General features: G+C 34.8%; 2 protein-coding genes across 3 annotated transcripts in view; one reads left to right on the forward strand and one right to left on the reverse strand.

Annotated features, from left to right (window-relative positions):
- The window catches only part of cdin1 (CDAN1 interacting nuclease 1), a 78,704-nt gene extending 75,734 nt beyond the window's left edge, over window positions 1-2,970 (reverse strand). The window contains exons 1-2 of one of the 2 annotated variants that reach the window (XM_007257394.4): window positions 2,827-2,970; window positions 176-277 (exon numbers count right to left, since the gene is read on the reverse strand). In XM_007257394.4, the coding sequence (XP_007257456.2) occupies window positions 176-276 (101 nt within the window). In that variant the 5' untranslated portion in view covers window position 277; window positions 2,827-2,970. Of the gene's footprint in view, window positions 1-175; window positions 281-2,826 lie in introns of those variants that run through there. The other variant, XM_022673079.2, reaches the window with a different exon arrangement.
- A 131-nt stretch (window positions 2,971-3,101) lies between these two features.
- The window catches only part of dph6 (diphthamine biosynthesis 6), a 275,116-nt gene continuing 251,262 nt past the window's right edge, over window positions 3,102-26,955 (forward strand). Inside the window, exons 1-2 of the mRNA XM_022673073.2 lie at window positions 3,102-3,217; window positions 4,890-4,975. The gene's annotated coding sequence lies outside the window, so the exon portion shown is untranslated. The remainder of the gene's footprint in view (window positions 3,218-4,889; window positions 4,976-26,955) is intronic.

Here is a 26,955-nt window from a genome sequence, read left to right on the forward strand (position 1 = left end):
CAAATGAAAAAAATAAAATAAAATAAAGATATGTCCAAACTTATGACTGTTACAGTATATTGAAAGTAATGATTGCCTCCTCAGGCCTTTGGTCCTTTCAAAGAAAAGTCATCAATAACTAGTCCACTTTGGTTCATGCTTGAAATAGTACATAACTGAAAAACTGCACACTTACTTGGGGAATCTGTCCTTCAGGATCTTCATACACTGCCGAGTCGGTCGAAGCTGCTCAATGAATTTTGCGATTGTTTTGTATTCTGCCCTGCAAATCTTCATCCTTACAAGAGAAAAGAACACCATAAACAGCAGACTACATATACATCATTTCCAATACCACTGGTGTTATACATTCACATAGTTGTTCTCTATTTTCTTAACAACGAAAGCTTAAATATCCCACATCTAATACATCAACCACTGACATAAACAAGGCACTCTATTGACTCTATTGTGCTTCTGACATGACAAACAACAACAACTTTTACTAAACTCACAGACTCAGCATAAAACATTGTAGGCCAATGTTTGGCAACTCACTGTTCAAGAAAATTGAAAAACATTTGAACGACTTCAAAAATACATGCAAAAATACAATTATATCAAACGTACAATGAACATACTACAAGCGATTTAGTGTAAATTGGTTTTACAGACACCGTTACAAGATTTGCTAGTCAACACCTAGTACTACATGTTTACGTAGCAAGGTAGTATGTACATCGGGTCAGGTTTGATGGTTTCTGAGCATGGGCAGCCCGCTTTAAATCACACCACAGATTTTTAATAATATTCAGGTCCGGGGACTAAGATGATCATTCCAAAACGTTGTACTTGTTCCTCTGCATAAATGCCTGAGAAGATTGTGAGCAGTGTTTAGGGTCGTTGTCTTGTTGAAATATCCAGCCCAGGCCCAACTTAAACCAATCTCACTGATTCATGAACATTTTTCTCAAGAATCTGCTGATATTGACTGGAATCCATGCGATCCTTAACTTTAACAAGATTCCCAGTACCTGCACTGGCCACACAGACCCACAGCATTAAATTTGACTGAGTTTGTCTTGGAATGCTGTGTTCTTTTCCCACCCTGCAAATAACTCAATTTAAGTTTCATCAGTCCACAGCACCCTATTCCAAAATAGCTGGCTTGTCCAAATGTGCTTTAGCATACCTTAAGTGACTCTGTTTGCAGCGTGTGTATGTAGGTCAAGGGTCAACGAGTTTATCAATCATTTGTCATTGTTATGTTTCAGTAATTAGTGCTAAAGGTATTCAAATAGATGTAGATTTTTGTGAAAAGAAAGGAGTTCTTTATTATTTGTCTATAAAATAGTGAACTACAATGTCTATGCCAGTTTTATATATACATTCTAACATGTATAAATGACACATAGGTTAGCAAACTTAACTACAATATATAAAACTTGCACACAAATAAGCCTTTACACTGACTGCTGACATGCTAAGAAAAACAAGGGGTAAAAATAAAGAAGCTTTCTTTACCTTTATTATAGTTGTCTTAATACTAAAATAGCACTTAACTGTACTGACTGGACATGTTAATGTGTGTTGTAGGGGGTTAATCATATTATAAATATGTTTATAAACATTGTGGGATTTAAGCCATTTAGTTACAAACATAACACAGACTAGCAGCTCGGCAAACAACAAAAACACATACAAGCCTAAGTGTCTGTGTACCTTCAGCATCTTAAGATCAGTTTATACGAATATATATATATATATATATATATATATATATATATATATATATATATATATATATATATATATATATATATATATATATATATATATATATATATATAATCCACTCATGCAGAAAAGTAATGTATAAACTTACAATATGTAGAAAGTTGTGAGAAGAAAGGAACTTTCTTTTCTCTATTTGTCTATAAACTAGTGAACAACAATGCCTATGCCAGCTTTATATCCAGTTTTTACACATAAGTTAGAAAACCTAACTACAGTATATAAAGCTTCCACACACAAACAAGCTTCCACAAAGACAAAAAATAAGGGGTAAAGGTAAAGAAGCTTTCATGACAGTATTCGTATCAATTACTGTGTTCACTTGACATGTTCATGCGTTTAATAATGCTGTTAATCACATTATAAATATGTTTATATGTATTGGATTTAAGCTAGCTTAGCTTTAAACAAAACATTGACTAGCAGCTCTGCTAACAACACACACACAAACACACACAGCGCTTTAGCAAATTTCAGACAACAGCAAAAACAAGCAGTCTAAGCGTCTGTGTACATTCAGCACCTTCAGATTAGTCTTATACGAGTTTAATGATATAAAATCCACTCATGCAGTAAAGTAATGTATAAACTTACAGTATGTAGAAATGTGTAAGAGGAAAGGAGTTTTTTTTTACTATTTGTCTATTAACTAGTGAACTAACTACAATGTCTTCGCTAACTTCATATCCATTTTTAACATGTATCAATGCCACATAGGTTAGTAAACTTAATTAGGTAGTTAGTTACAGTATATACAACTTACAAACAAGCTTCCACATTGACTGCTGACATGCTGAATAAATACGGAGTAAAGGTAAAAAAGCTCTCGACAGTATTCGTATCATCAACTAAATACTTTACTGTGCTGACTGGACATGTTCATGCGTGTTGTAGGTGGATAATAATAATATAAATATGTTTATAAACAAGCTAGTTTAAGCTAGTTATAACACCGACTAGCAGCTCGGCTAACAACACACACATAAACACACACACAGCGCTTTGGCAAATAACAGACAACAGCAAATACACGCAACCTAAGCGTCTATGTACCTTCAGCACCTTCAGATCAGTTTTATACGAGTTTAACGGTTTTAAATCCACTCCAGGAAAAAGCGCTAGTGGATTAAATCCGAGCCGCTGCTGAAAAGCATTACACCGGCTCGCTTCCTGCTTCTCTCCCGCGAACAAGTTGAAAGGCGGGCGTCACAAAAAAGTCCGGTGCTGATTGGCTGGACTCGTGTTGTTTGAGTATGGATGAAGCTGATTGGACGGGAACGTGAATTCTTTGCCAGGTTCTGCAAGTGACATGTTTTGGCAAAAGGTGGGGAGGAGTATGTGTAAATCCTTTATTATGGACGGTATGCTGTTTTTAATACAATATAACGCCTTTAAAACGGCACAAAATGCCTACATGTTGGGTCCAAGCATGCTTTTAAGACAGGTATATTTTAAAATAAGTGTCATTTTGACTGTTTCTTCTCTTTAATGCGTGGTTTACTGATGAGTTTCCCGCTTCTTCACAACTCCGTCGTTATAACTCCATTTTTTTCTAGATTATAATACCTTTTAACAGAGACTTTATTCTTCTAAAAGTTGTATGTACCGTGCAAAAGCCCTTGCTGTGTGTGTGTATTTTCTTTTTTGCATGTGTTTGTGTGTTTTTGTTTGTGTGTTTCTGTCTGAAGACCTAATTGACCCCGTATAGCACTGTTAGCCTGTTAGCTTAAGCTATAGCTGAGGTAAATGACTCCACAGTAGGATAAGCCTACCAAACTTGTGGACTTTTGAAAAATTAATAAACTGTCTAGTCTGTGTCTTCCCATATATATATATATATATATATATATATATATATATATATATATATATATATATATATATATATATATATTAATATTTAATCATTTATATATATATATATATATATATATATATATATATATATATATATATATATATATTTATATAGCTCTGGAAAAAAATAAGAGACCACTTAAAAATTATGAGTTTCTTTGATTTAACCAAATTGAAAGCTGAACTGCTGGAATTTTTTCACCAGGAGCGACATAAAGTTATCCAAAAGCAGTGTGTAAGACTGGTGGAGGAGAACATGCCAAGATGCATGAAAACTGTGATTAAAAACCAGGGTTATTCCACCCAATAGTGATTTCTGAACTCTTACAACATAATGAATATGTATAACTTGTTTTCTATGCATTATTTGAGGCCTGAAAGCTTTGCATCTTTTTTGTCATTTCAGCCATTTCTCATTTTCTGCAAACAAATGCTCTAAATGACAATATTTCTATTTGGAATTTGGGAGAAATGTTATAGAATAAAACAGCACTGTTTGTTTTACTCAAACATATACCTATAAATAGCAAACTTAATAAACTGATTCAGAAACTGAAGTGGTCTATTATTCTCCAGAGCTGTATATGTACTTTTAATACCATCTCAAAATGTTGTTTTTTAGTGGGCTGTTGTGTGCATTATAAACAATTTTCAATTAATTTCAAATGTGATAATGTTTGAGAACACAGTGTCAAAGTTAATGCATGGTTAATAATCTTAGTAAACTGTTGCTTGAGGATATGTGCAAAGTAGTGAATAACAATATTTCCTATTGTGATTTAACCCCAACATATGCAATTCATATCCTTAACGTGTAATAAAGCTACATTGGTTCCTGTTTAACAACTGTTTAATACACTGTTTAAAAAAAAATAAAAAAATAACCCATGGGAACTTGTAGCAAACAAGTTTTGGCAAAACATGGCAAAGTGTGTGTTTGGCACCATCTGTTAATATAGATTTAACATGTTACATGTTAATATGTTGTTATGATAATGTAACGCCTATAAATGGACCAAACTATATTTTGTTGGACCAAGTATAGTTACAGGTATATCATTCAGGTAAGGTATCATTCAAGTGTGGTATATTTTAAAATAACTGTCATTTTGACATTTCCACTTCTAAATAAATTGCTTGTAAATCCCTTTTTCCAGATTAATATATACTTTTTAACCAAGATGTTATTCTTATATGACTGTCTGTTCTTTGCTAAAGTCCTTACTGTGTATTTTTTCCCTTGTGTGTGTGTGCGTCAGTCAGAAGGACTAGCCCAGGCCTAACTAACTCTGGATATCAGCCACTGTTTGAACTTGTGCTATGACTGAAAGCAAGACTGTCTAAGGTAGGGAGTTCTACGTTGTTTCTACTTCACCTTTTATTAAGAAATTTTGCTCATTACAAAAACTATATAAAGTTATACGAAGAAGTCATACAAAGAAGCATCCAACAGTAGCATAACCCTACCAAATTTGTGGTCTTTTGTTTGAAAATGAATAAACTTAGTTTGTTTCTTTCCACCCTTCAGAGAATGAATGTTGAAAACAACAATAATATTTATATTTGATGAATATAAATTTATACGTATGGTCAGTATCAGGCATTATGAAAAAAATAATAATGAGTAAAAAATAAATAAACAAGGCACTGACTCCCTTGTGTTTTCAACTATGACACAAAAAGCTACCATTGCCAGTAAAACTCATACCATGAAGTATGTACACGGTTATCGACAACAATACTTAATTTTAACCTCTTTTAATACTGTCTCAAAATGTTGGATCTTAGTTATTATAACATTATAAACATGATTAAATTTTTAATTCATTTAAAAATTATGTATGTTTTTAAGACTACAGTGTCAAAGTCAAAGTAAACTGTTGCTTGATTTTGTGTGCAAAGTAGTCAATGAAAAACATGATTTGTTTTTGTGTTTTTAACTTCAACATCTAAGGCGGCACTCAGAATTAAAAGCACTTAATACAAGGAGCAGGGCTACACCCAACATCCCCCCCCCACACAAAAAAAAATGATAATAATAATATAACTTTACCAAATATTTGAAATCTGCACTTATATGCATACATTCTTTGAATACAGTATTTTTCTATTTTAATAACACTTTATTTGGCTGTTTATTAATATATGTGTAGTAGTGGTTCATGTTAATCTCTAAACTGTAAAGTTACAAAATCTTAAGGATCTTTTTAGGATCAGGTTTTAGTGTTTGGGATATAATCTTAGTTTACTATTTATCTATTTTAAGTGATTCAGTAATATTGGCAATCAATGTAAAAAATAAGTATGAAATGATGTGATATGATGAAATAGTATCTAACTCACAATAGTTTAGGACATTTTCTCATTTGCACCAATATTTAGCTTTAGATGTTCAATATGTTAATAAGAACAGACACAAATTAATAGTTATACATACACAATTATCGATGGACTTTTTTTTTTTTTTTTTAATTACAGTTAAGTTCTCTTCTGTTATTATTCTACTCTGTGACTTGTCAAATACTGCACTGCACTAAATCTAGTTGTTCTAATTTAATCAGTTTTATCAGTACTGAAAAAAATGGTTCTTGTAATCTACCATTTAGTAAGAGAAAAACATATTGTGACATAATTCATGAAGATAAAAATGAAATATTATCATATTGCCCCACCCTACTGCAAGCCGTGGTGTAGCTGAACCTGTGCTGTGTGTTCTGGTGATGATTTGGGCTGTCTCCTTTTAGACTGTGCGTGGCAGATAAAACCCCGGGGTCTTAAGGCGGTGTTAGGCCAATGTGTATGAAAGGCTGAGGTCAGGCAGGATAAAGCCCATTTCCCCTCACAGGTATCAGAGAATTGGAGGCTGTGGAAGCGGTGCGTGTATCAGGAATGAAAGGATCAGTGTAGTGTGATGGTTTATAAAGATAAAAACAGCCTTGACAAAGCTGTGTAATAGCTCTAAAGGCAGGGATCAGAGGTGATGGGTTTGGGTGTGAGCTGGCTGGAGAAGCTGTGGCGAGTGAGCACAGCCGCTGGGAGGAGGAGAGAGAGAGAGTAAGAGAGAAAGAAAGAAAGAAAGAAAGGGAAAGAAAGAATGAGATGGTGAGGGGGGGCTTCTGAGGCGGCGTGTAAACAGGGCAGTGGTACACGCAGTGCCGTTAACCAGCTGTGAAGCCTGCGCACAGTGGGAGATGAATTTGCAAAGGATGTTTCCCTCTGATATCAGGAGACGCGCCACTGATCTCTGCTCCGCTGCTCTCGGCGCACCATTGTAGTGCTAAGCACTGTGCTTCTAATGGCAGCACTATACCTTAATGCCTGTGATGCATTTACATTCACTCTCACATGGGAGGTGCAAGGTCCCTGCCTGGGTATTTGCACTTTTTTCCTTTTGATAGAATGGTCACATGTTTATGTATTGGTTTTTACAAGAATATGTATGTTGTCTATTTGTGTATTATTTCATATATCCAGGCTTTTTTTATACATACTACAAAACAAATATTTAGGGATATTTAGGCACATATATTTTTTAATTATTTAAATAAAAAAAATGTAATTCCATTAGACTGATATTGAGATATTTTCATATTATTTCCAGTCTGTTTTTAATTCTATAATTAAGTTGTTTATTGTGCTTTAGCAGAACAACACTGGGATGGTCAACGTAAATATCTGTATTTTATTCATGTCATTTTCTGTATTTGTAACCTTTTACAAATAGGTGTTATATTTGGTATTGCTTATCCCAGTTGATTTTTTCCCAATTAATAGGCATTCATGTTACAGATGTAAAACGATATCAGATTCATATTAATAGCAGCAGATATTTTATATAAAAATAGAAACATATTTATTCAAATGCATAGAATTGATAATAAAAAAAATACAATGTTTTGGTACCTCTGGGCTACTACATGGCTACTAATAGGCTACTACTGTGCTACTGCACAGAGACACTTACAAGTATCTATTTTATGCATTTGTTTGCCTACAAAAACAAACGTTATCTTGCATTATTTCTTTGCCATTCTAAAGTAAGTATACAATGTCCAAAATTCTTAATTTTATCAATATTAATTAATTTGCATTTGCATAAATAAAAATATTTAGATATTAGCATCAGTCCACAATTCTTATATTGACACTTTCCTGAATATTACATATAGAACATATTATTTTTTTACGTAGTATATAATATACTTTTGTTTTGCAAATGTTTTCTAGTTTGTTTATTATTTTACATACTGAATAAATCTTAAATACACTGGCTTTCCTTAGTAAGCTTCACATTATATAATTTTCCTTGAATAAATACACCATTGAATTCTTGCATCCAGCTTTAGTGTTTTCCACAGGAGTATCAAATTTGGGGATTTTGGGGGGCTTACATGGTGGAGCTGTAATAAAAAAAAATGCCTGTAATATTAGTAATGTATTAGATTACTAGAAAACGCAAAATGCATCACCAACACTGAATCATTACTAAACCATGAAATCATATAGCCAAATTTTACAACATTAAGGACAAGATGTGAGCTTAGCAGAATATTTTATAAGCACTCTTTTTTTTTTTTCATTTATTTTATTAGCGTTTAATGAATGTAATTAGATGGCAAGTAATTAAATGTAATTGTGCTCACAGTGTCCTCCCCCCTTGTTGTAAATTGCCTCAAACAACATGTGTGGTATGAGCAAATTTATTGGATTAATCGGGGATAGATAATGTTTTTGGATTGTATTTCATACTAAACGGGCGAACGCTGAAACAAAGGCTGCAGCGCGAGCTCATTAATCTTTGTCAAAGGGAAGCTCTGGTGCAATTTGCATGAGTAAGGTGGCGCTGCTGCAGAGCAGCCGGGGTTGCCAGAGCTCTCCCTGATTTCTCCAAACTGTTAACGGTGCGTCAATCAGGGCTAACCTAGTAATATGCTGTCTATAGAGAGGAAAGGGCACCCTTCTCCTCCTGCTCCTCAAAGCACTCGTTTCTCCTCAGCACTAATTACTCTTACGTAGGGAAGCTTAAAGAGTGGTGTGGCTCTTTTTTTAATGCGTGTGTGTATGTGTGTGTGTGCTATAGTAGGGTAAGCTATACCAGACTGCCACTATTACTGTTTTTTAGGAGATGACTGAACTCACACAGATAATGTTAATACATTTATAGTATAGGCTAAGTCGATGTGCTTTTAAATAGAAAATAAAATCCAAAAAGAGTTAAATGGCAGTTAAATGGCTTTTATGCTGTAAAAAAAAATGAAGGTTGGTTTACAAAATGCGGTAACTGAATGGCTTCAGATCTCTGCTTAGCCCGGCTAATGAAAAACAATTCATAACTTCGAGGTGTTCTTTTTTCCTCTGTGTGTTTTAGGTCATCACAGAACCATTTGAACCGATAATTGGGTTCAGTTGTGATGCAGCGTTCGGTTCAGAAAGAGGCAGCATTCCTCAAAGCCCCACATATCTCTGTTGAGTCCCCACACTGAGTTCTAATTATCTCATCATCAACTCAAAATAGAGAATTTGAAATCCTTAGAATGGACGTGCTGTTCTCTCTCCCTCTGCGAGTGCGAGTGTAAGTGTGTGTGTGTGTGTGTGTGTGTTTTTTTACAGAGAGAGCTGAAGAGAGAGAGAGGGGTTGCTCCATGTCTGGGCTGCTGCTGCCTCTGTCGCCACCGCTCATGCTGGGCTCTGCTCTCTCTCGCTCCTAATATCCTGGAGGCATTTTTCTCATTATCAAATATTGTTTGATGTCTTTGTTTCTTGATGATTAACCGTGGTCACCAAACACTGGTCTGGATTGTTTAAAATTTAATTTTCATCTCTGAAGTGCCCAGAGAGCATCTGACTGGTGGGGATGCACATATTTTATGTATGCTATTTTTCACACCGAAGCACAGGAGAATGCAGTGGGGGAAAGGGGGAAAAAAGAACGACTGGTAATTTTCCAGGAGCATCATTAAAGCATTCGGAACGTAATCTATCATCATTCTGCTTGTCTTTTAAGCTCAGTAAATGAATATATGGCTGTGCAGGGCTTGACATTAAAGATGGAAGCATGAATTTCCTTAGTTTCCTCAGCGTTTCCTTAGTGTGTGTGTGTGTGTGTGTGTGTATACAAGCCTATCAGATAGATGCCTCCACCAGATAGCTACAGTGGGATTTTATGTACCAGCGGAAAGATTTGCATTTTAAACTATAATTGCGGCTGAGTCATAACCTCTGCGCTTTGTGTGAAATCATTTTCTTCCGGACAGAGCGCTCACAGTCGCCCTGTTAACATGAATGTGATAGTTTGAGTGGCTTCCGAGGATGGATAGCTGGGCTAAGCGATCCAAGACTCATGATATTTATGACATTGTAAGCAAACAAATAGGGAAACAACACTCTGCGGTAATGTCACCATGTCAAAGCTATACTGAAGACTTGAAATATCTCCGTAGCCGAGGCTGAATGGGCGCCATTGTATCTGCCTAATGACATTATCTAGTAAAATTTGGAGAGAAAGAGAAATGGCAGAAATGAACAGCACCATTGTCTGCTGTGTTATTTAAACAAATTGCGAGTGAAAAAGGAGCGAGGGAAGAAAGAGAGAGGGAGAGAGAGAGACAGAAAGAGAGAGAGGGAGAGACGGCTTGGTAAATGAAAGGTTATCCTTTGCCCCGTGTGTTTGTGTTGTCAATAACTGAAGAAGGCTGTCAAGAAAGTGGAGAGATAAAGGTCAATAACTCTGACAAATGTGTTTGTATTTGTACACTCCCGCTGATAGCGTCTCGGCGCTCGAGCCCGTGTTTGACACTCCACAACAATAACACAAATACTTCTGCTAATAATAGAATAGTAATTATTTTAGCAGAAAGAGAGGCAACCTGTAGACTCAGCTTCTGCAGCCTGCCAAATGTCACTCAAGACTATCACGTGAAAATGAAACACATCGGATATTTGGAAGGGTGACGATGAAGTGCAAACAGCTGAATATTATGTTGCCAGATTATATTCTTTTCTTGTTATTATACTCTTTTTTGGGGGGGGTAGGGGAGTCCTGCCTGAATAAATAGGGCTGCCGATGAGTTGTTACAATAAATTTAGAATGAAGCTGAAAAAGCACATATCATAACACATGCCAGTCCCTGTATGAAATATTGTACACTGTGTGCACTATATGTTCTCGCTTTTTCCACTCTCACTCAGGTTGAAATATGGGTGTTGGTGATGAAATGTGAATGGGTGCTGTTTCTAAAGCTTCAGATGTAGTAGTCTATCTATCTATCTATCTATCTATCTATCTATCTATCTATCTATCTATATATATATATATATATATATATATATATATATATATAAACAAACATATATAAACATATACAAACAAATGAAAGCCTATATAAATATACCAATGGACATCTGTATTTTAGGTAGGCAATTTTGAATATATTTTAACACATGATAAATTGTGTTATCATAATACATAATATACTATTTTTAGCATGTTGCAAGTATCATCGTTGATTAAAAAAAATTATATGTATATATATTGTGTCACGTATTTATATATAATATAATACATTTGTTTGTGTGTGTGTGTGTGTGTGTGCTTTCATGTGAGTACAATAAAATAACATAATAATATCAGTGTTACGACTGTATTACTACATTTATTAAAAGCATGTTGTTGTTATTAGTGTTAATATTTCTGCAGAATAACTTAAAATGACTTATGATGTATTTTCTCTAACCAGTGCAGTTTTTTTGATTTATATATTTTAAGTGTGCACACGGCAGACGTCATTGGACAGGCGCAGCGGCTGATATTGGTTTAATGGTGGGATAAGGAGGTATGTTTAGCGTATGCTCTGTGTTGCTATAGGGACACAGAAACACTGGACCTTTCCTGACAGATTTATCTGGTGTATGAGGTAAAAAGGAGGTGTTAACTCTAACGGTTAGGCCACGTGCTCGCCAGCACTTTCAGAACACGGCTTGTCTTCTGCGTGTATGTAAATATCTGTGTTTGAGCAGGCTGAAATATTCGCTGGATGTTTGCTTGTCAAATGTTTTTTAGATTTTGTTGATTGAGTGTCATTTCTGAGGGACACAGGAGAATTTAATGCATGTTCGGTTTGAGATGTAGCATATGTCTGTGTACATGTTTTTTTTTTTTTGCTGTTGTCATTTATTTCAGAGTTCTAACTACATCGTTCATAAATTCTGTATAATATAGAATTATTGATATATAAATATGCAGTACAAGCATTATGACCTGATGCTGATATTCTAACATTTTCATGTGTAATACGTCTGTAAAATCTGTTGATGCTAATGCGGAAACATGAACATTACAATAAATACACATATTACAACATGTAAAACATCTACAATGTTAAAATATAGGTGATAAGTATGGTTCAGGTTTTTCACATTCACACATTGAATATTATTATGGAACAAAAAATGGTTCTTTTATTTTGGACCTATGATTTCTGTAAAGTGGAGAACACGAGTTTGCAGGATTTAAATTGAAACAGAGTTCTGATTTTTTAGCTGTTGTCATTTATTTTAATATGTATTATATATAATTAATATATTGTGATGGACATTTACTTTCTTTAACTTTCACTTTAAAGTGCACTACAGAATTAATGCTGGGTGTGTTACTGAAAGCTGAGAACTTCTCCTAGAGAATAAAGTGAGAAAATATTTTAAAGTAAAAAAAATGCATGTAGCTGAAGTGAGCAGTGTTGTGAGCAGGTACATAATGTAAAATGTATTTTTAGTGGAAATATTATTAATTCCACAGGGGAAGCCGGATATTTCACCCCACCTTCTCCTTTCCGCGGTTGGCCATATTACTCGGTGGTTTACATTTTATGTGATTATGTAAATTGGGAGCTGTTTCTGTGCATTATGGGCCAACACATTGTCAAGATCTTTTGTAAAGCAGTCAAGTTGCTATTTCTGTATTCTTCTGTATCTGAGAGTGCAACAAAGAAAGTCTTTTGTTTGCACTTTCCTGCACTCCTCTACCCGGTTTGTGACTTGCTACTGTCCCCTAGTGGCCGCCGGCTCTTCACCTCGCCCCAGATGCAGGAGAACACTAATACTTTTCAGCTCGGCTGCTTCTCTCTCTCTCTCTCTCTCTCTCTCTCTCTCTCTCCCTCTCTCACTGTGAGAGAGAATGTGTGTGTAGGTGCCCTCTTTCCACTGGTTATCAAACTCAAATATTTGAAGCACATATTTGTCGTATTGTATGTCAGAGGGCTCGAAAGGTCCAATTATGCATGTGTGTGTCCACAGCGGTTTTTCCTTTCAATGGGGAGCTTAATCAGTGTCAACAAAAACAGGAACCCTAACGCTTTGTGTCCATTGTAGGGCTGTAACCCGTGTCAATAAGGCATTGTTTCCCCCGAGTGACACATCGAAACCCAGTCAAGAATGTTATCAGACCTGTGGAATAGGGTGTGCTGATAATTGTGCTAAAATGCAAGTATGATTATTTGGACAAGCCCAGTGTAAACGCTGTGAGGGAACGGTGTACACATCCACCCACCATTTTGTGCTTACTTTGCTGCTTCCGAGAAAGGAGGTCTGCTATTAGGCCTGTAACGATAACCGTTTCTTATTGGGCAATTTATTGTCCCAGTAATAAGTGCGATAAACAATATTATTTTCAGTAGGGAAGAACGTTATAGTCCTACAATTATATCACAATATTTCAGGCTAAAGTTGCAATTATAATGATCTCAGATATATATTTTTTTATATTTATTTAAAGAATAAACTACTTAAACAGAATAAAGGATAAAATTGTATGTAGTATAGCAGTTCAAACATTTAGTAGAAACCAAAAAATCTGTAAACCTTTGTAGGTTTTTTTTAATAGCAGTAAATAACCACGATTTTGACTTCTGATTCTGACACAGAATGTGAGTATTAAATAATAATAATAATAATATTAATAATAATAATAATAATAATAATAATAATAATAAAAACAAACAATTATACAACAATGCCCTATGAAGCTTCACAGAAAATAGCAAAGCAAATACAAAATACAGTGCTTTAAAGAAAAAAGAATACTACTGTTATAACAATATAGATTTTTTGACTGGTTCAAAAATTATAACGTAATATTATTGTGTATGATACAATATTTTACACCTCTAATTATTATTGTAATGCCATTTAATAACACTGATATCATGGTAATAGCATAAACTCTTTTTAGAGCAATTAACTTTTAACACATAAGAATGTTCAGACATTGGATATAGAATATAAACATTTTCAAATAGTATCTAAGTAAATAAAACTAATAAAATAAAACTTATTTTTTTTAACAAAGTCAACCTAAAGAGCAGTACTGAGGTCAGTAAAAATGTCTATAATGTAGTTATTGTGACATGCCTATCTGCTCATTCCTATCAACCTAAACTTAAAACTAAACTAAACATAAACTTTGCATATGTTTTTTAGCTGAGTTTATTTAGAAACATAGAAAAATCTTCCTAAGATGTATATAATGCAGAATTACTTGCAGTCACATGCATTCTTGCAGGCAGTTATCAGGTCTTCTGTCTGAAATAGTACTCTTCAATTACAGCAGTGGTTTAGCTCCACTGCAGCTCTCTTTCGTTCCTCTTTGCCGTCCCGGTTTTCAGGGATCCCTCTAATAATTGAGAGGGTTAAATGTCTCCACTGACAGTTCACGGATGTGAAGTCAAGTCACTCATGTCAAATGACCAATTAAACGGGGTATAGAGGATGGCAAGCTGGCCTCTAGTGCTTCGAGCCCCCTGGGAGACCAATCAAATGAGAGCCCTATCACTCAAATGTAAACCACGTTCATTCATTAGCCTTTTAAGATCCTCATCATTTTTCATTACAGTGCTGCACACTGAGCTAGTTTGGATAGCGATTGCTATTAGTATTACAGCTTTGCTGGATCTTTTAATATGGGGAATAAAAAAAGAAATAAAACGATCAGATGCTAAGTTTGATTTTCAGCTAATTATTTAAAAAACCTGCAAATGCATAGCATCTGGTAATATTTCAGTTCACTTTGTCCTCTATTTGTTATTCATTCTTTTTTGCCATTTATTTTTTAAAAATCTTTCTCTAGTATTCAGAAGTTTGAATTCTGAAGGAGCTAGTAATATATGCTGCACAGCAGTGTCACCTTGGATCAAGATCAGAAGCTCATCATTCATAAAGGCTATATAGGCCTTAGTTTATAGACTAATATAGGAATTATGACCTAATGCTAAATAAAATAAAACTCTTAAGTGTAATACTTGTCTGTTTATGCTGAAGCTGATACATGAAAATAATATAATTTTTTAAAACATTTACACTGTTTAAAAAAGGTGACACAATAGGTCTTTGACTACTGTGAAATGCATATAGAACCAAAAAATAAAGATGGGTGAGTGTTTTTAAAAATAAAGCAACTCCACTCAATTTAAAGGTTGTTCATACTTATTATTATTATTATTATTATATTTGTTATTATTATTATTATTATTATTATTATTATTATTATTATTATTATTATTATTATTATGAAACCAAAAGTGTTTTTTTCTCTTAGTACATATAATTTACACAATATGAACCACATGGAAACGCAATTTGTTTAAATTAAAATTGATTTTTGAAACATTTTACCAAATAAAAAAAGATTTTCAATTGAAGTTGATTTCACTGTTTACTATTCTATTTCATTGTTCAAAGAACATTTTATTTAACTTTATTTTTAAGTGTACTTAGATTAACATAATACTTAAATGGAACATTTATCTGTATTGCATCACAAATGCAGTACAAATATATGTTCAATGTAAGTAGTCTGAACATTCTACTCTTCTTAATTAATTAAAAAAAGATTTTTATTTTTATTTACGCACAAAATAAAATAAATAAATCACCAAAAAAATGTTTTCTGATAACCCTTGCTGCTAGACAGATCTCCTGCTCTATCATAGGTATGTCAGAGCCTCACACCTGTTCTAGGGGTGGAAGGACTAATATATTTGCTTAGTCTTTAAGATGCGCATTAGCTAAGATTGATCAAACGTCGTGCGGATTAGCATCCCATTTCCACACACAAAGCTGACTTCTCTCTTTCTGTTTGCTGGATCGTTGGCTTCCACAGTTCACCTCTGACCTCAGACGTGCCGTTCCGAACTGCAGAGAGCCTTCGGTCCCGCAGATAAATCCCATCAACCTTTTCTACTGGCTTTGTTTTTTCACCACCCTGTCTCCTGGAACTTTTAGGAATACAAATATCCTTTTTTTCCCCCCTCTGTACTTGGCAGTGGAGCAGAGCCATGCTGCATCAAAATTCAGCAGCATGACAGTTTGTCAGAGGACCACATCTTTTTATATTTATATTTATATTCTTTTATATTCATATCACATTTGTCTTGGAGTGGCTGCTTTTATCTATATATAGCTCTAGCTTGCTTAAAACTCAGTGTCCTTGACAAGGAGGAGTTGCATATTACTGTGCAGCGTTGGGGACAGTAAAGCCTGAAACGTTGATCACAGATTTGATGGAGCTGCGTGTGGATCTGCCCTGGCTTATAATAACATGTACGCATAACAAAAGTGCAGGTGCAAAAACGCCACACTTGTGCACATATGTGTGACTTGTGACTTACATGACATTACTTACACAGCCTAATTGCTTCATTGGTTATAGAATTTCACTGAAAATACTGACGCACTTGCAGATTTTTTTTAGGGTCATATTGGAGGGTAAATATTTTGACGTGGAAGACGGAGTCCAGACTTTGGATTCAAGCTTCCCGTTGAGTCCGCTGAGTCCTCCCAGGCTCCGCCACATGCTGTAATGAAAGGTCTTAACAACTGTCGTTACAATAATAAACTATTTAATTCCATAAGGAGCCGTTCATTATTTTCTCGTAGATAAATATATTTATAGGTGCAGTGCAGTACGTGTGTGCACGTCTGTTTGTGTGTGGACGTGTGTGAGGTCACACGACTCGATTACAACAAGGTGTTGCACTGTCCATTTACAATGCCTCTTACGGACCTTGTTAATTTTTACAGCCGAAGTTAATTTTCTGTTTTGTTCGGGTGTGAATTTCAAGGCAAAGTGATTCTGGGAGAAAGAAATTTATTGTAGCGCGGGCTAGATTTATAACTGCGCTAGTTATGGAAAAGTATTACTGGTCTCGGGGGAGGCCAAATAACTGTTTACGACTGGCCTGAGAACGACTGCACATGATGATGAAGAACCTGACAGCGCTTTCCTCATGTCTGCTCTGTCTGATCTCCTTCTCTGCCTCGTTCTCTCAGCCCTCTCCACTGATCTCTCTCTCCTCTCTCCCCTCACTGTCACGGCCCCTCCCAAGTGTAAGCACTGCTGAGCTCATTGGGGGATGGATCTAAAACTTGTTCACAGTATCAGCTTAACACATTCAGATGTATTCTGGGTCATTACTAAAGGGACACTACCTATTTTTGTGCACTTTTGATTTGTGTTTTACAGGTTGGAAAAAAGCAATATTACAGTACATTAATTAATACTTAAGATTACTTAATATCAGGTAATAGTATTGGGCTGAAATCAGCAGAAAGTGCTAAAATAATTGAGTCTGAATCCATCTTGTAACAGATCTAGTCTGTTTCTGTCGTTGTGTGATGTGATGATGTGAATATTTGGGTAGGACTTTTGAGTGTTTGAGTAGTTTGAGCATTATAATCTACTTTTAGATGCTCCAATGAAGTTCTTCAGTTAAGAATAAAGGATGCACTGATGTAAGTAAATAATATTTTATTGTGACTTTAAAAGCGTTCAAATGGTACCATAAGCTAGTCTATAACATAGTTTCTAAAGCAATTACTAAATAATAAATGGCAGTTATATGTATAGAATACTGAATAAAATACTTAAATTTAAATTCAAGAGGTTCAGGGAGTCTTATAGGAGCAACGATGGACAATATGACAGAAAATAAAGCTTTAAGATATTTCCACAATAAAGAATAAGTTACTTATAGCATATGCACTGCAACAATAGTGCTGTGTTTAAAAAAAATCAGATTTTTTTTTCTTTTTTTTTCTGTGTTTTTTATCTTTTGCATACACTCTTTATCAGAAAATGTGCATTGCCCTCTATAAGGATATCATAATATCATTTATCACAAATAGTTATTAGAGTAGTTTTCAAATGTGACACTATTATTTTTTTTTTTTCCATTTTAATTATCCAGTGAAATAAGTACCATGAAGCATATCATCCACCCCTATCTACAGGCTATATAGACTATGTACTGTACTGCTTGACCTCAGTTTACCTACAGAATACTGATTAGAAGTTATTGGTACTTCTCTACTTCTCCTCAGAGAAAAGAGCCAAAGCCCCTGACAGTGGCCCCCTTAGAGACGTTTGATTGAATGCATCCCCAATATGTGATTGTGTTGTGACATTTTAAAAAATGGTTGACCTTTCCGTCAGGGTAGCACCTGGGTTTGCACCTGGTACCTGAGCTTGAACTCATTTATTCAAAAGACAGAGGGTGGTGTGGAGAGAAATATTATACGACTGTTTTCACACTACCTTTGTTCTGCTCTGTAACATATATTTGGACAGTTTAACAAATTGGGTTGTACTTCACACCTTACTTTTTATCCTGCTTTCATTTTTTGTATGCTCGCTTATGTCCTAAAGATGATGCAGGCCTTCATTTCCATTTAGAGTTATTTTACTATAATAATCCATTAGTACATTACCGTACAATTTATTACTATTGCTATTGCATATTATATGTTAGGGCTGTGCATTATATTGTAAATATTAACCAATTTGAAACTTTTTTACTTTTTTAGACAATATATAAAAAACAATTAACATCTGTGTGTGATTTCAGTTCCAAAAACAATTGTGAATCAATGCTTTATGTAGAACTGGTTTGGTTTCTAAAGCAATGACATACAGCTACATAGAATTACTTCATAGAGCCTTATGTTAATTATTTAAAATATACTACTTACATACTACACAGTTTGATATTAAGTATTTAATCATACAAATACAGTGTTTCTGGTGTTGTGAATCAATACTGATTAACTGTTAACATTAAACTACCTTTAAATAGTTTTTTTCACCATATCATATTGTGTTATATTGTATTATAGCATATTGTACCATATCATATTATATATTGCCATTTCTCTTAAGCATATTGAGAAATTCATTCTTTAGACGTATTTCCAAGCCTAGGCCTGTCATGATTGTTTTCTTTGGACAATATATTTTCCTAAACTAATGATTAACAATGATAAACAATGTGATAAACAATGGTATTGTTATTTTAAGGCCACATTTTATCGGTATTTTACACCACATATAATGATAATATAGTAGCATTATAACCTTTCAGAGAACAATGAACATTTTCCAATATTAAGAATATTCAAACGTTAGAATTGATATATTTAAAAAGTTTAAACTTTAATCAAATATTGTCTCATTCATGTTAATGAGCAATGCTTGTTAATTAAACACAATGGGTAATAATAAAATAGTGAAAATTATTGAAGTCATATTCATATATTGTTTAATAAATCGATAACATAAAATATCTTAACAGGCCTACCCAGCCCTTATATAAGGTGTTTTAAATTGTTTTGTGAGTGATGCCATTGAGGAAACACTAGTGATTCTATAGAAAAAAACATTCCTGTTACTGAAACTTTTGTACATCTAAAGAAGCACATTTGATTATTTAAAGGTTCTTTATCAATTTAATGCTAATTCACCCTCAAAATCTCACATGTCAAAATCAATATTTGTTCTGTATGAGGTCAAAAGTGTTTTTTCTATGGCTTATTATATTCTTCATCAAATAACTATTTAAAGCACCTTTACATTAACCAGAACCATTCTTTAGATTAGGGTCCATACATCACTACAGCCCTGCATCCAACTAAATAGGACCACTTATACTTTCTTTCTTTAATGTTCAGTGTTCTAGAAAGTACTGAGGATGCCACAATATGCTGGCACTCTACATAATTAAAATGTAATCCATGCCTATAGGGCAGAATCTTCCTGTACTTCCTGATTTATCTGCTCAATGGGATTTAATGTTTGGTGATAAAAAAGAAATGGTTTCTTAACAAAGGATTAATAAATCTCCTAAAATGCCTGTTTTTCTCATCAGAGCTGCTCCAAATGAACATAAGAGTCGTTCTGCTGCTGTTTTTGCTTCTTTTTTTCATATCCATTTCTCTTTCTCTCTCTCTCTCTGCTAATTGAATAGCAGATTCTGAACATGCATACAGTCCTAATTTCTCATGATTTAATGACTTAGCTGCATCCTGGCAGTGGCCCATTCATCATAGTTCCTAATGAGCCAACATACATTGACAAGTCAGTCAAGGCTGTGAGTGCAGCTCTGTCACGTCGTCTTATCGTGGCGCGCTAAGCTCGCGATTTAGATGAAAGAGCTAGTGTTTTTGTGATCCTGTGTTTGTTTGATTGTGTGGTTTGTGGTATAGATATTGTGCATGTGTATGCATGCTGGTATGCATGTCCTTGTGCATTAGGGCTGTGCCATATCATATCAAAAGCAAAAATAAAAAAAAATCTATATCATGAAATTGTAATATTTGTAATAATAGATATGTATTTGTTTCGCTACTTACTGTATTTACTTTTAATTTTGTGTTTGCAGTTTGCTTGCATGCACTAAATATGCTGCACTTTAATTTTGTGGTTGATTTTTGTTTTTATTTTTGTTACAATTGGTATTTTGCTACACATTAATTGTTTTACAAAATAGACAAACATTCATAGTTTTTTTTTTGTTTCTAATGAGTGCATATTTATATTTGTATCAATATTTATATATTTGTTTTATTGCAGTACTATATTCTTGAAATAAATAAAGACGACATAAAACACATATTCTGTCATATCGGCTTGAATATTGCTATCGCAAAAATACCCTGAAATATTGTGATATTGTATTAGGGCCATATTGCCCACCCTTAATGTACAGATAAAGTGCCGTGCAAAGGTATTTGTGAATTATTTAAAACCGCTTATATTAGCAGAATAAGTTTTTTTCCCCTTAAAATATCATAAATTATCAAATTAACATTTTAAACATATTAAAAGTAAACATACCAGTAGATAGTCAGGAAAATAAACGCTTTGTAATATCATTGTAATGCCTTCAGCTTAGTGCTTTATGATATGATCAAATCAATATTTGTTATCAATATTGATATCAATATCACATCAATATCGATGTTCCCCAATCAGTGACAGTAATGTTGCTTTATATAATTTTTAAAATGATAAATAGTCTAACTCAGTGTCAGTCATTTAATAACTTAAGTTTTTACAAAAAGTGAGAGAGAGAGAAATAGAAATATAAAGACAGGCAGAAAGCATTATGTATTTGCCTGAATTAGTGTTTTAGTTGCTGGAAGCTTGGTCCGCATCTGTGTACAAAGAGGCTTATTGTTATTTGAATTTTTTAGCACTGTAACATTATTAGGCCAATACTGAACTTGTATAAAAGAAAATAGTTTTACCAATTCAGGCTATTAATGGACTGGATAAGTAGAGGCGGATATTTTGTATGTGGGTTTTTTATTTAAACTGGTTAGAAGTAAAGTTCAGGACAAATGGTATAACTACTGTTTTTATACATACTCTGTAGTAGTTTGCATCGACACACGTGTTTTGCCACTCTTAAATAGTTTTCCACTTTTTGACGTAATTAATAATGTTAATCTGGCAGTTGATAGTTGCATCATTTCACAATTGAATGATGAATGGGTGAGTAGACATAGAGAGAATTTGGAGATATGTATTTTTTTTTAGGAACAAACATTGCCATAATCCAACAGTTTTGGACTCTATTAATAAAGAAATTTGTGCTTTTAAAACTTAATGTTGGTTATTTGGTGTCTGTAAAAGCTGGTCTTAGTTTAAATAGGCTTTAATACTGATAATGTTTTCAGTGAAAAATATAGAGCATATATAGAATATAACATAAAAAATGTAATAGTAACAATTTGTTTCAGTCCAAATTTTAAAAACTTTTTTTTTTTTTTATTGTGAGCCATTTCTGGTGAACAGGCCAGCATGCACCACTTAATGCTTTTTCTGTGAGATATCTTTTAAAGCAAAATGTGAAGAACCTGAGATCTAAATGCCCTTTTTTGTTGGACGAAATGAACACCAACTGTTGTCACAGCTCAGACACGCACTGCATGCACTCCATACTGAAAAGACTCTCTTAGCGTGATCACCACTTCTCCTCACCAGCCTCTTATTGCATTCCATTACCCCGTTTCTGCATTTTCCCTTGCCAACTGCAGAGCGTGAGTGAAATTCATAGGGAGTAACTAATCTTCTCTGTGCAGTAATTATGGATTATCCTCTCTTCGGGGACGCTGCCGGTGGAGGGGCTGGCCTGTGTTTTCCTCTGTGTGCCCCGAGAGCAGTCAGGAGTAGGAGCTGGTGGGTTTGCCTGGCTGTCACAGTGATCTACAGTTGCAGAAGCTGCTGTGGGGGCTCTGTGGGACGGTCCTGAAGTTTAGGCCGGTCCACAGGCGGCCACGGCCCTGCTGCTCTGCGCCAGATCACTGGACTTTTCAGCACAACATTAATGATGTCATCGAAAATACTGCTGACGTTTTGAGGGATTTATGGAGGTCCCTTCAGACAGTAGCTGAACATGCCATCTCTGTAGAGTTCCTACTACAGACGCTCTGCTGTAAAAGGAAGTCATGCTTATCAGCAACATGTAGGAGAAAATAACAATACCAGATATATACAGTATATATGCACATTAACAGGAGAACCAATTCTTCCTTCACTACATCGCAATAAAGAAATGATGATGGAAATGATATGATGGAATATGATATTTTATTGTATCATGTTTATTTTTCTTGTCATATCAACAACATTCATTCTAAGCATATCATGGATATCATCAGTGATTAAAGATAACTGACACAACTGCACAATTTATTATAGTGTAATTAATCCTGTTCAATTGGTTAATTACAGTATCTTTTGAATAAAAGTCGCTTTACTTAGTAGGAAATAACATTTTAGTGTTTAGTGTTTTTAAGGATCTTTCACTACTGATACAGTTTTAATATGATAAATATGGTGTATTATGTAAATGCCATTATATTTATGCCACGTTTCTGCATCCCTGTTAATGCACTTTATTCATACTTGCCATATAATGTCTATTACTATGTTACTCATCTGGCATAGTACTGGTATTTTGATATTATTCTACTGCAGATGCCATTTTTCTGTTCTGTATATTACTGTCTACTCACAGTTCTCTTTGAGGTAAAACCTTAATTTGCATTGCTCCTCCTAGTACATTCATATTGCATTTTTCTATTCATTTTAAAAGTATATCTAATTTTTATATACAGCACCAGTAAAATATTTGGACACACCTCTTCTCAATCAGTATGTTTTCTTTCTTTTTAATATGTTATTTACTTCGTAAATTTAATATTGAAGAAATTAAAGCTTTTCAGGGACACATGCAGAATTATTCTGGAATCAAAAAAATGTTTTATACTTCTAAGTAATTCCTCTAAGTACCTCATTTATCTTTGAGGACAGATTTGCACACTCTTGGTATTTTAATCTCAGTGTCTTCACTGAGTCACCTAGAATAGTTTCTAGAGTTCCTGGAGGTGCTGAATAAAAGTTGGTGCTTTTCCTTCACACTGTGAAGCTTCAGCTCATCCCAAATCATCCAACTCAATTGGGTTTAGGTCAGGGGACTGTGGAGGACAAACACTTGTTTGTTTACAACATTGAAAAAGAAGGTGTGTCCAAACATGTATCTGGCATTTATATATACAGATATGCTTATATTTACATATTATATATATTTCTACACACTGTACCAACTTCCATGGTTACTGGCAAATTATGTAAGTATACTGTGTATGGCAGCTATGGTTAGATGCTAACTGTATTTCATATGCTCTGTACCTGTACCTGTATGTGCAATCACAATATAATCGAATCTACTATGTAATGTAGATTACTAATGTAATCTAGTCTATTATATCATGATAATATGATAATATAATATTTTTACCATATTGCTGAGGCCTACTGTGAAATAGAAGCTGTATTTTACGTTGTATGTTATAATGAATGTGGCATCAGAAATATTACAAAATTACATAGAAAAATATTTTTACATTGACTTTCTCTAAAGGACAATTGTTTGGAAAGCCAGCATTTACAAGACAAGATTTTTACATTTTATTTAATATGTCTGTCTGGCTTTACTTTTGTTGGAGTAATTGTCTCTGCTGTCCACGCTTTCCATTTTGGACTGAAAGAACAAACACCTCTCAGGCAACAGTATATGTTATTCTAGGCTTAATACATGTTAAACAAAAATGTCTTAATTATTTAATAAACATTAATCTCTTTTATTAATCCCTTTTTTAATATAGATTTTTTTTACCTCACATTCCTAATATGTATGCAAATGCTCACACACACTCCCCGACTGTAAAACCGTGGTGCATCTCCACAGCCGTGGTCCTCAGTGGAGCGGAGCTTTCTGATTCTGCTCCTCTGACAGGAGCCCACAGACGTGGAGTCTGCAGCTGAAAGCTGTGTTATTACTCTGCTCCCCTGCTCTCTAAAGCCTGTACGCACGCCAGCAGAGACCCACGCTGTCACTCCACTTTCCTCCTCACTGCTTAAGGATGAAATTCCGTCAGAAATGTTTGCGCTTGAGGTGGACTGCTGTGTGTCTGTTCTCTGTTTAAATAAAACAATACATGTATCTGCTAAATGTCAGGATTTGTATATTTGTATTGTTTATTTTAAATAAAGATTGGAATTTCAAGGTGGAGTAATAAATAAAAGAGACTTAATACAATACAAACTGGGGTATTAAATATAATTTCATATAATTTAAGTGTCAGTTGTTATATTCATTGTCAAAATTTCACAATGAATGGACCAATAGAAATGTTTTAAAATGACTTGGAATAAAATATTTGTACGTTGATTACCATTAAAAGTTCTCTCTTACTGATGCCAATGATATATAAAATTTAAATAATATAATAGTAATAGTAATATACAGTAGATATATTAAATAAATGAACTAATGACATGGATATTAGTATCTTCATCCCATATTAAGTCTATGGGTTTCCAATATGATAATGTGCCTGTTAGAAAATATAGTTTAATTTTGTAAAAGCAAAATTAAAGTAAACTTATTGACTAAAGGGGAGAATATAAAAGATATTTTCATTGACTCGTGATTTGAAGGAAGAAAATGGACTGGTCTAAATGCCCTGCACAGCTAATGTGGTTAAAATTTCAAAACGAAATATTTTTTGGTAGAAAGTTCACACTTGATGAGTAGCCCGAAATACACCAGTTAAAACATGTCGAAAAAACAATCTGAGCCTCTTTGGTAATGGCCAAATTAGTTGGCTAAACAGAACATCATCAAAACATCAGGGTTTGTTCTGGTCTGCCATGGTCAGTAACTATTAAAAGTGGTTTCAGTAAGGACCTGGCCATGGGGTCGTGGACACTGAAGGTTCATCAGTACAATACCTGAAATGCAAGAGGACTTTAAGTATCTGCTGTGTTTGTGTCTTGGTGTTAGATGCTACTGGTCATTTTTAGAGGTCTTGTAGAGTCCACACCTCAAATGGTCAGAGCAGCCTACACTATATTAGGCTATTGATGTTATATATGTTAGGGCTGGTTGATGTATATCAAAGGTAAGATCTACCAAAAATAAAAAATAAAAAATGGGATTGTTCTGATTGTTCTGATCATGACGTTATTATCAATATGTGTTTATAATAAGGTGCACACCGAAATTCCCATAAAAATCTACTCAATTCAACATGACAGTTACACTCTAATTTATGACAGTTTTACCAATTTGTCAATATGAAAATAACAGCCATCAGAGGATAATGGTGAAGGAGGCGATGTAGTGCTGTCCATGGTCAGGCCTTTTAAGAGCGCTGGAGGTGGCCTTCCCCCTGCACTAATGGAGCAGGAGAAAATGGCCGTGTCACTCCTGTCAACGTCTTGCGCTTTGAACGAAGACAGTGGTAGCTTTCTACCCAGGCCCGTAATTCTGTGCCATTAAAAGTGCAGGGAGGAGGGCCTAGCAAGGAATGGCTTTACACCATCTTCAACCGAGTGCTCAAATACCCCTCCTCCCCCGTCTCCCACCCTCCTAATTCCCCGTCACTTTCTCACAGGAAACTTTTGGCATGGGTTGAAAGCATAACGACTGGTTGCGCTACTAAAGCGATCATAAAGTCAATCATGTGCCTGGAATTACTGAGCAATCTCAGTCAGCCGCTCCTGCTTTCACTGCCGTGTCGGAGGTGTTGCCTGTGTGCTGTGTGTGAGAGTGCGCACTTGAAAGGTAGGAGGCTAAAATAGGATCAGGCCGCCCACAGTGGATCCTTGTATCAGTGACACTGTCGTAGCATTGGGTTAGCAGCTGTGCTGCAATTACCCACATTACAGGCATTCAGAGGTGAACGGGTGAGTCGCCCCATACTGCAACAGAAAAGGAAAGATGTAATTCAGATGTGCTATTAGCGGCCGCTGGTCCTGACTTGATTAGCGGTATGGGGACTCTTGTCTTAGACACATGTTTAAGGTTTATATCAGCTGGAAGCTCTAGGGAAAGCTCGAGTAAACGCAGCGAGAAAATCGATATGTTTTCATTGTGTCCTTGTCAGCGTACTTTTCTGTGTTTATGAATAGATAAGAAACTCTTGATGCTGACTTTTTAGACTTGTTTTTAACTTGTGTTGTAATAGCATATATACTGCAGATTAATCAGTTCTGAGAACCGTATTATCCAGGGACTTCATGTCCATCTTGGTTTCTCTTCATACGTTCATAGCAGCTCTTGAAGGGAATCAGGTGACAGCTCATTAACATTAATTCAGCTGTGGATGGTATAGAAAATGCAGTTTATGTTGTAGTTTAAAAAAATAGCCCGTGGCTTCCTGAGACTTCATAGACGTGTGACAATAACAGCAAGATCCATTTGAGAATTAGAAGATCTCAATGGAGAACAAGAGGATGTCTCATTAGAAAGATTTAGCATATACTTTCATTACACACCGGCACGGTGAGACCAAAAGACCTAGATGAGTGAGTGTGTTGTGTGTGTTTCTCGAGTTTGAGAGCCTCTAGAGTGTGAAATGTTGCGTAAATAAGTTGCTCCGAGTGGTAAGATCCAGCTTCTCCTTCTTTCATTCTTCAGCCATGCCCAT

This window comes from Astyanax mexicanus, chromosome 14 (genome assembly GCF_023375975.1).
Source record: "Astyanax mexicanus isolate ESR-SI-001 chromosome 14, AstMex3_surface, whole genome shotgun sequence".
Classification (NCBI taxonomy): domain Eukaryota; kingdom Metazoa; phylum Chordata; class Actinopteri; order Characiformes; family Acestrorhamphidae; genus Astyanax; species Astyanax mexicanus.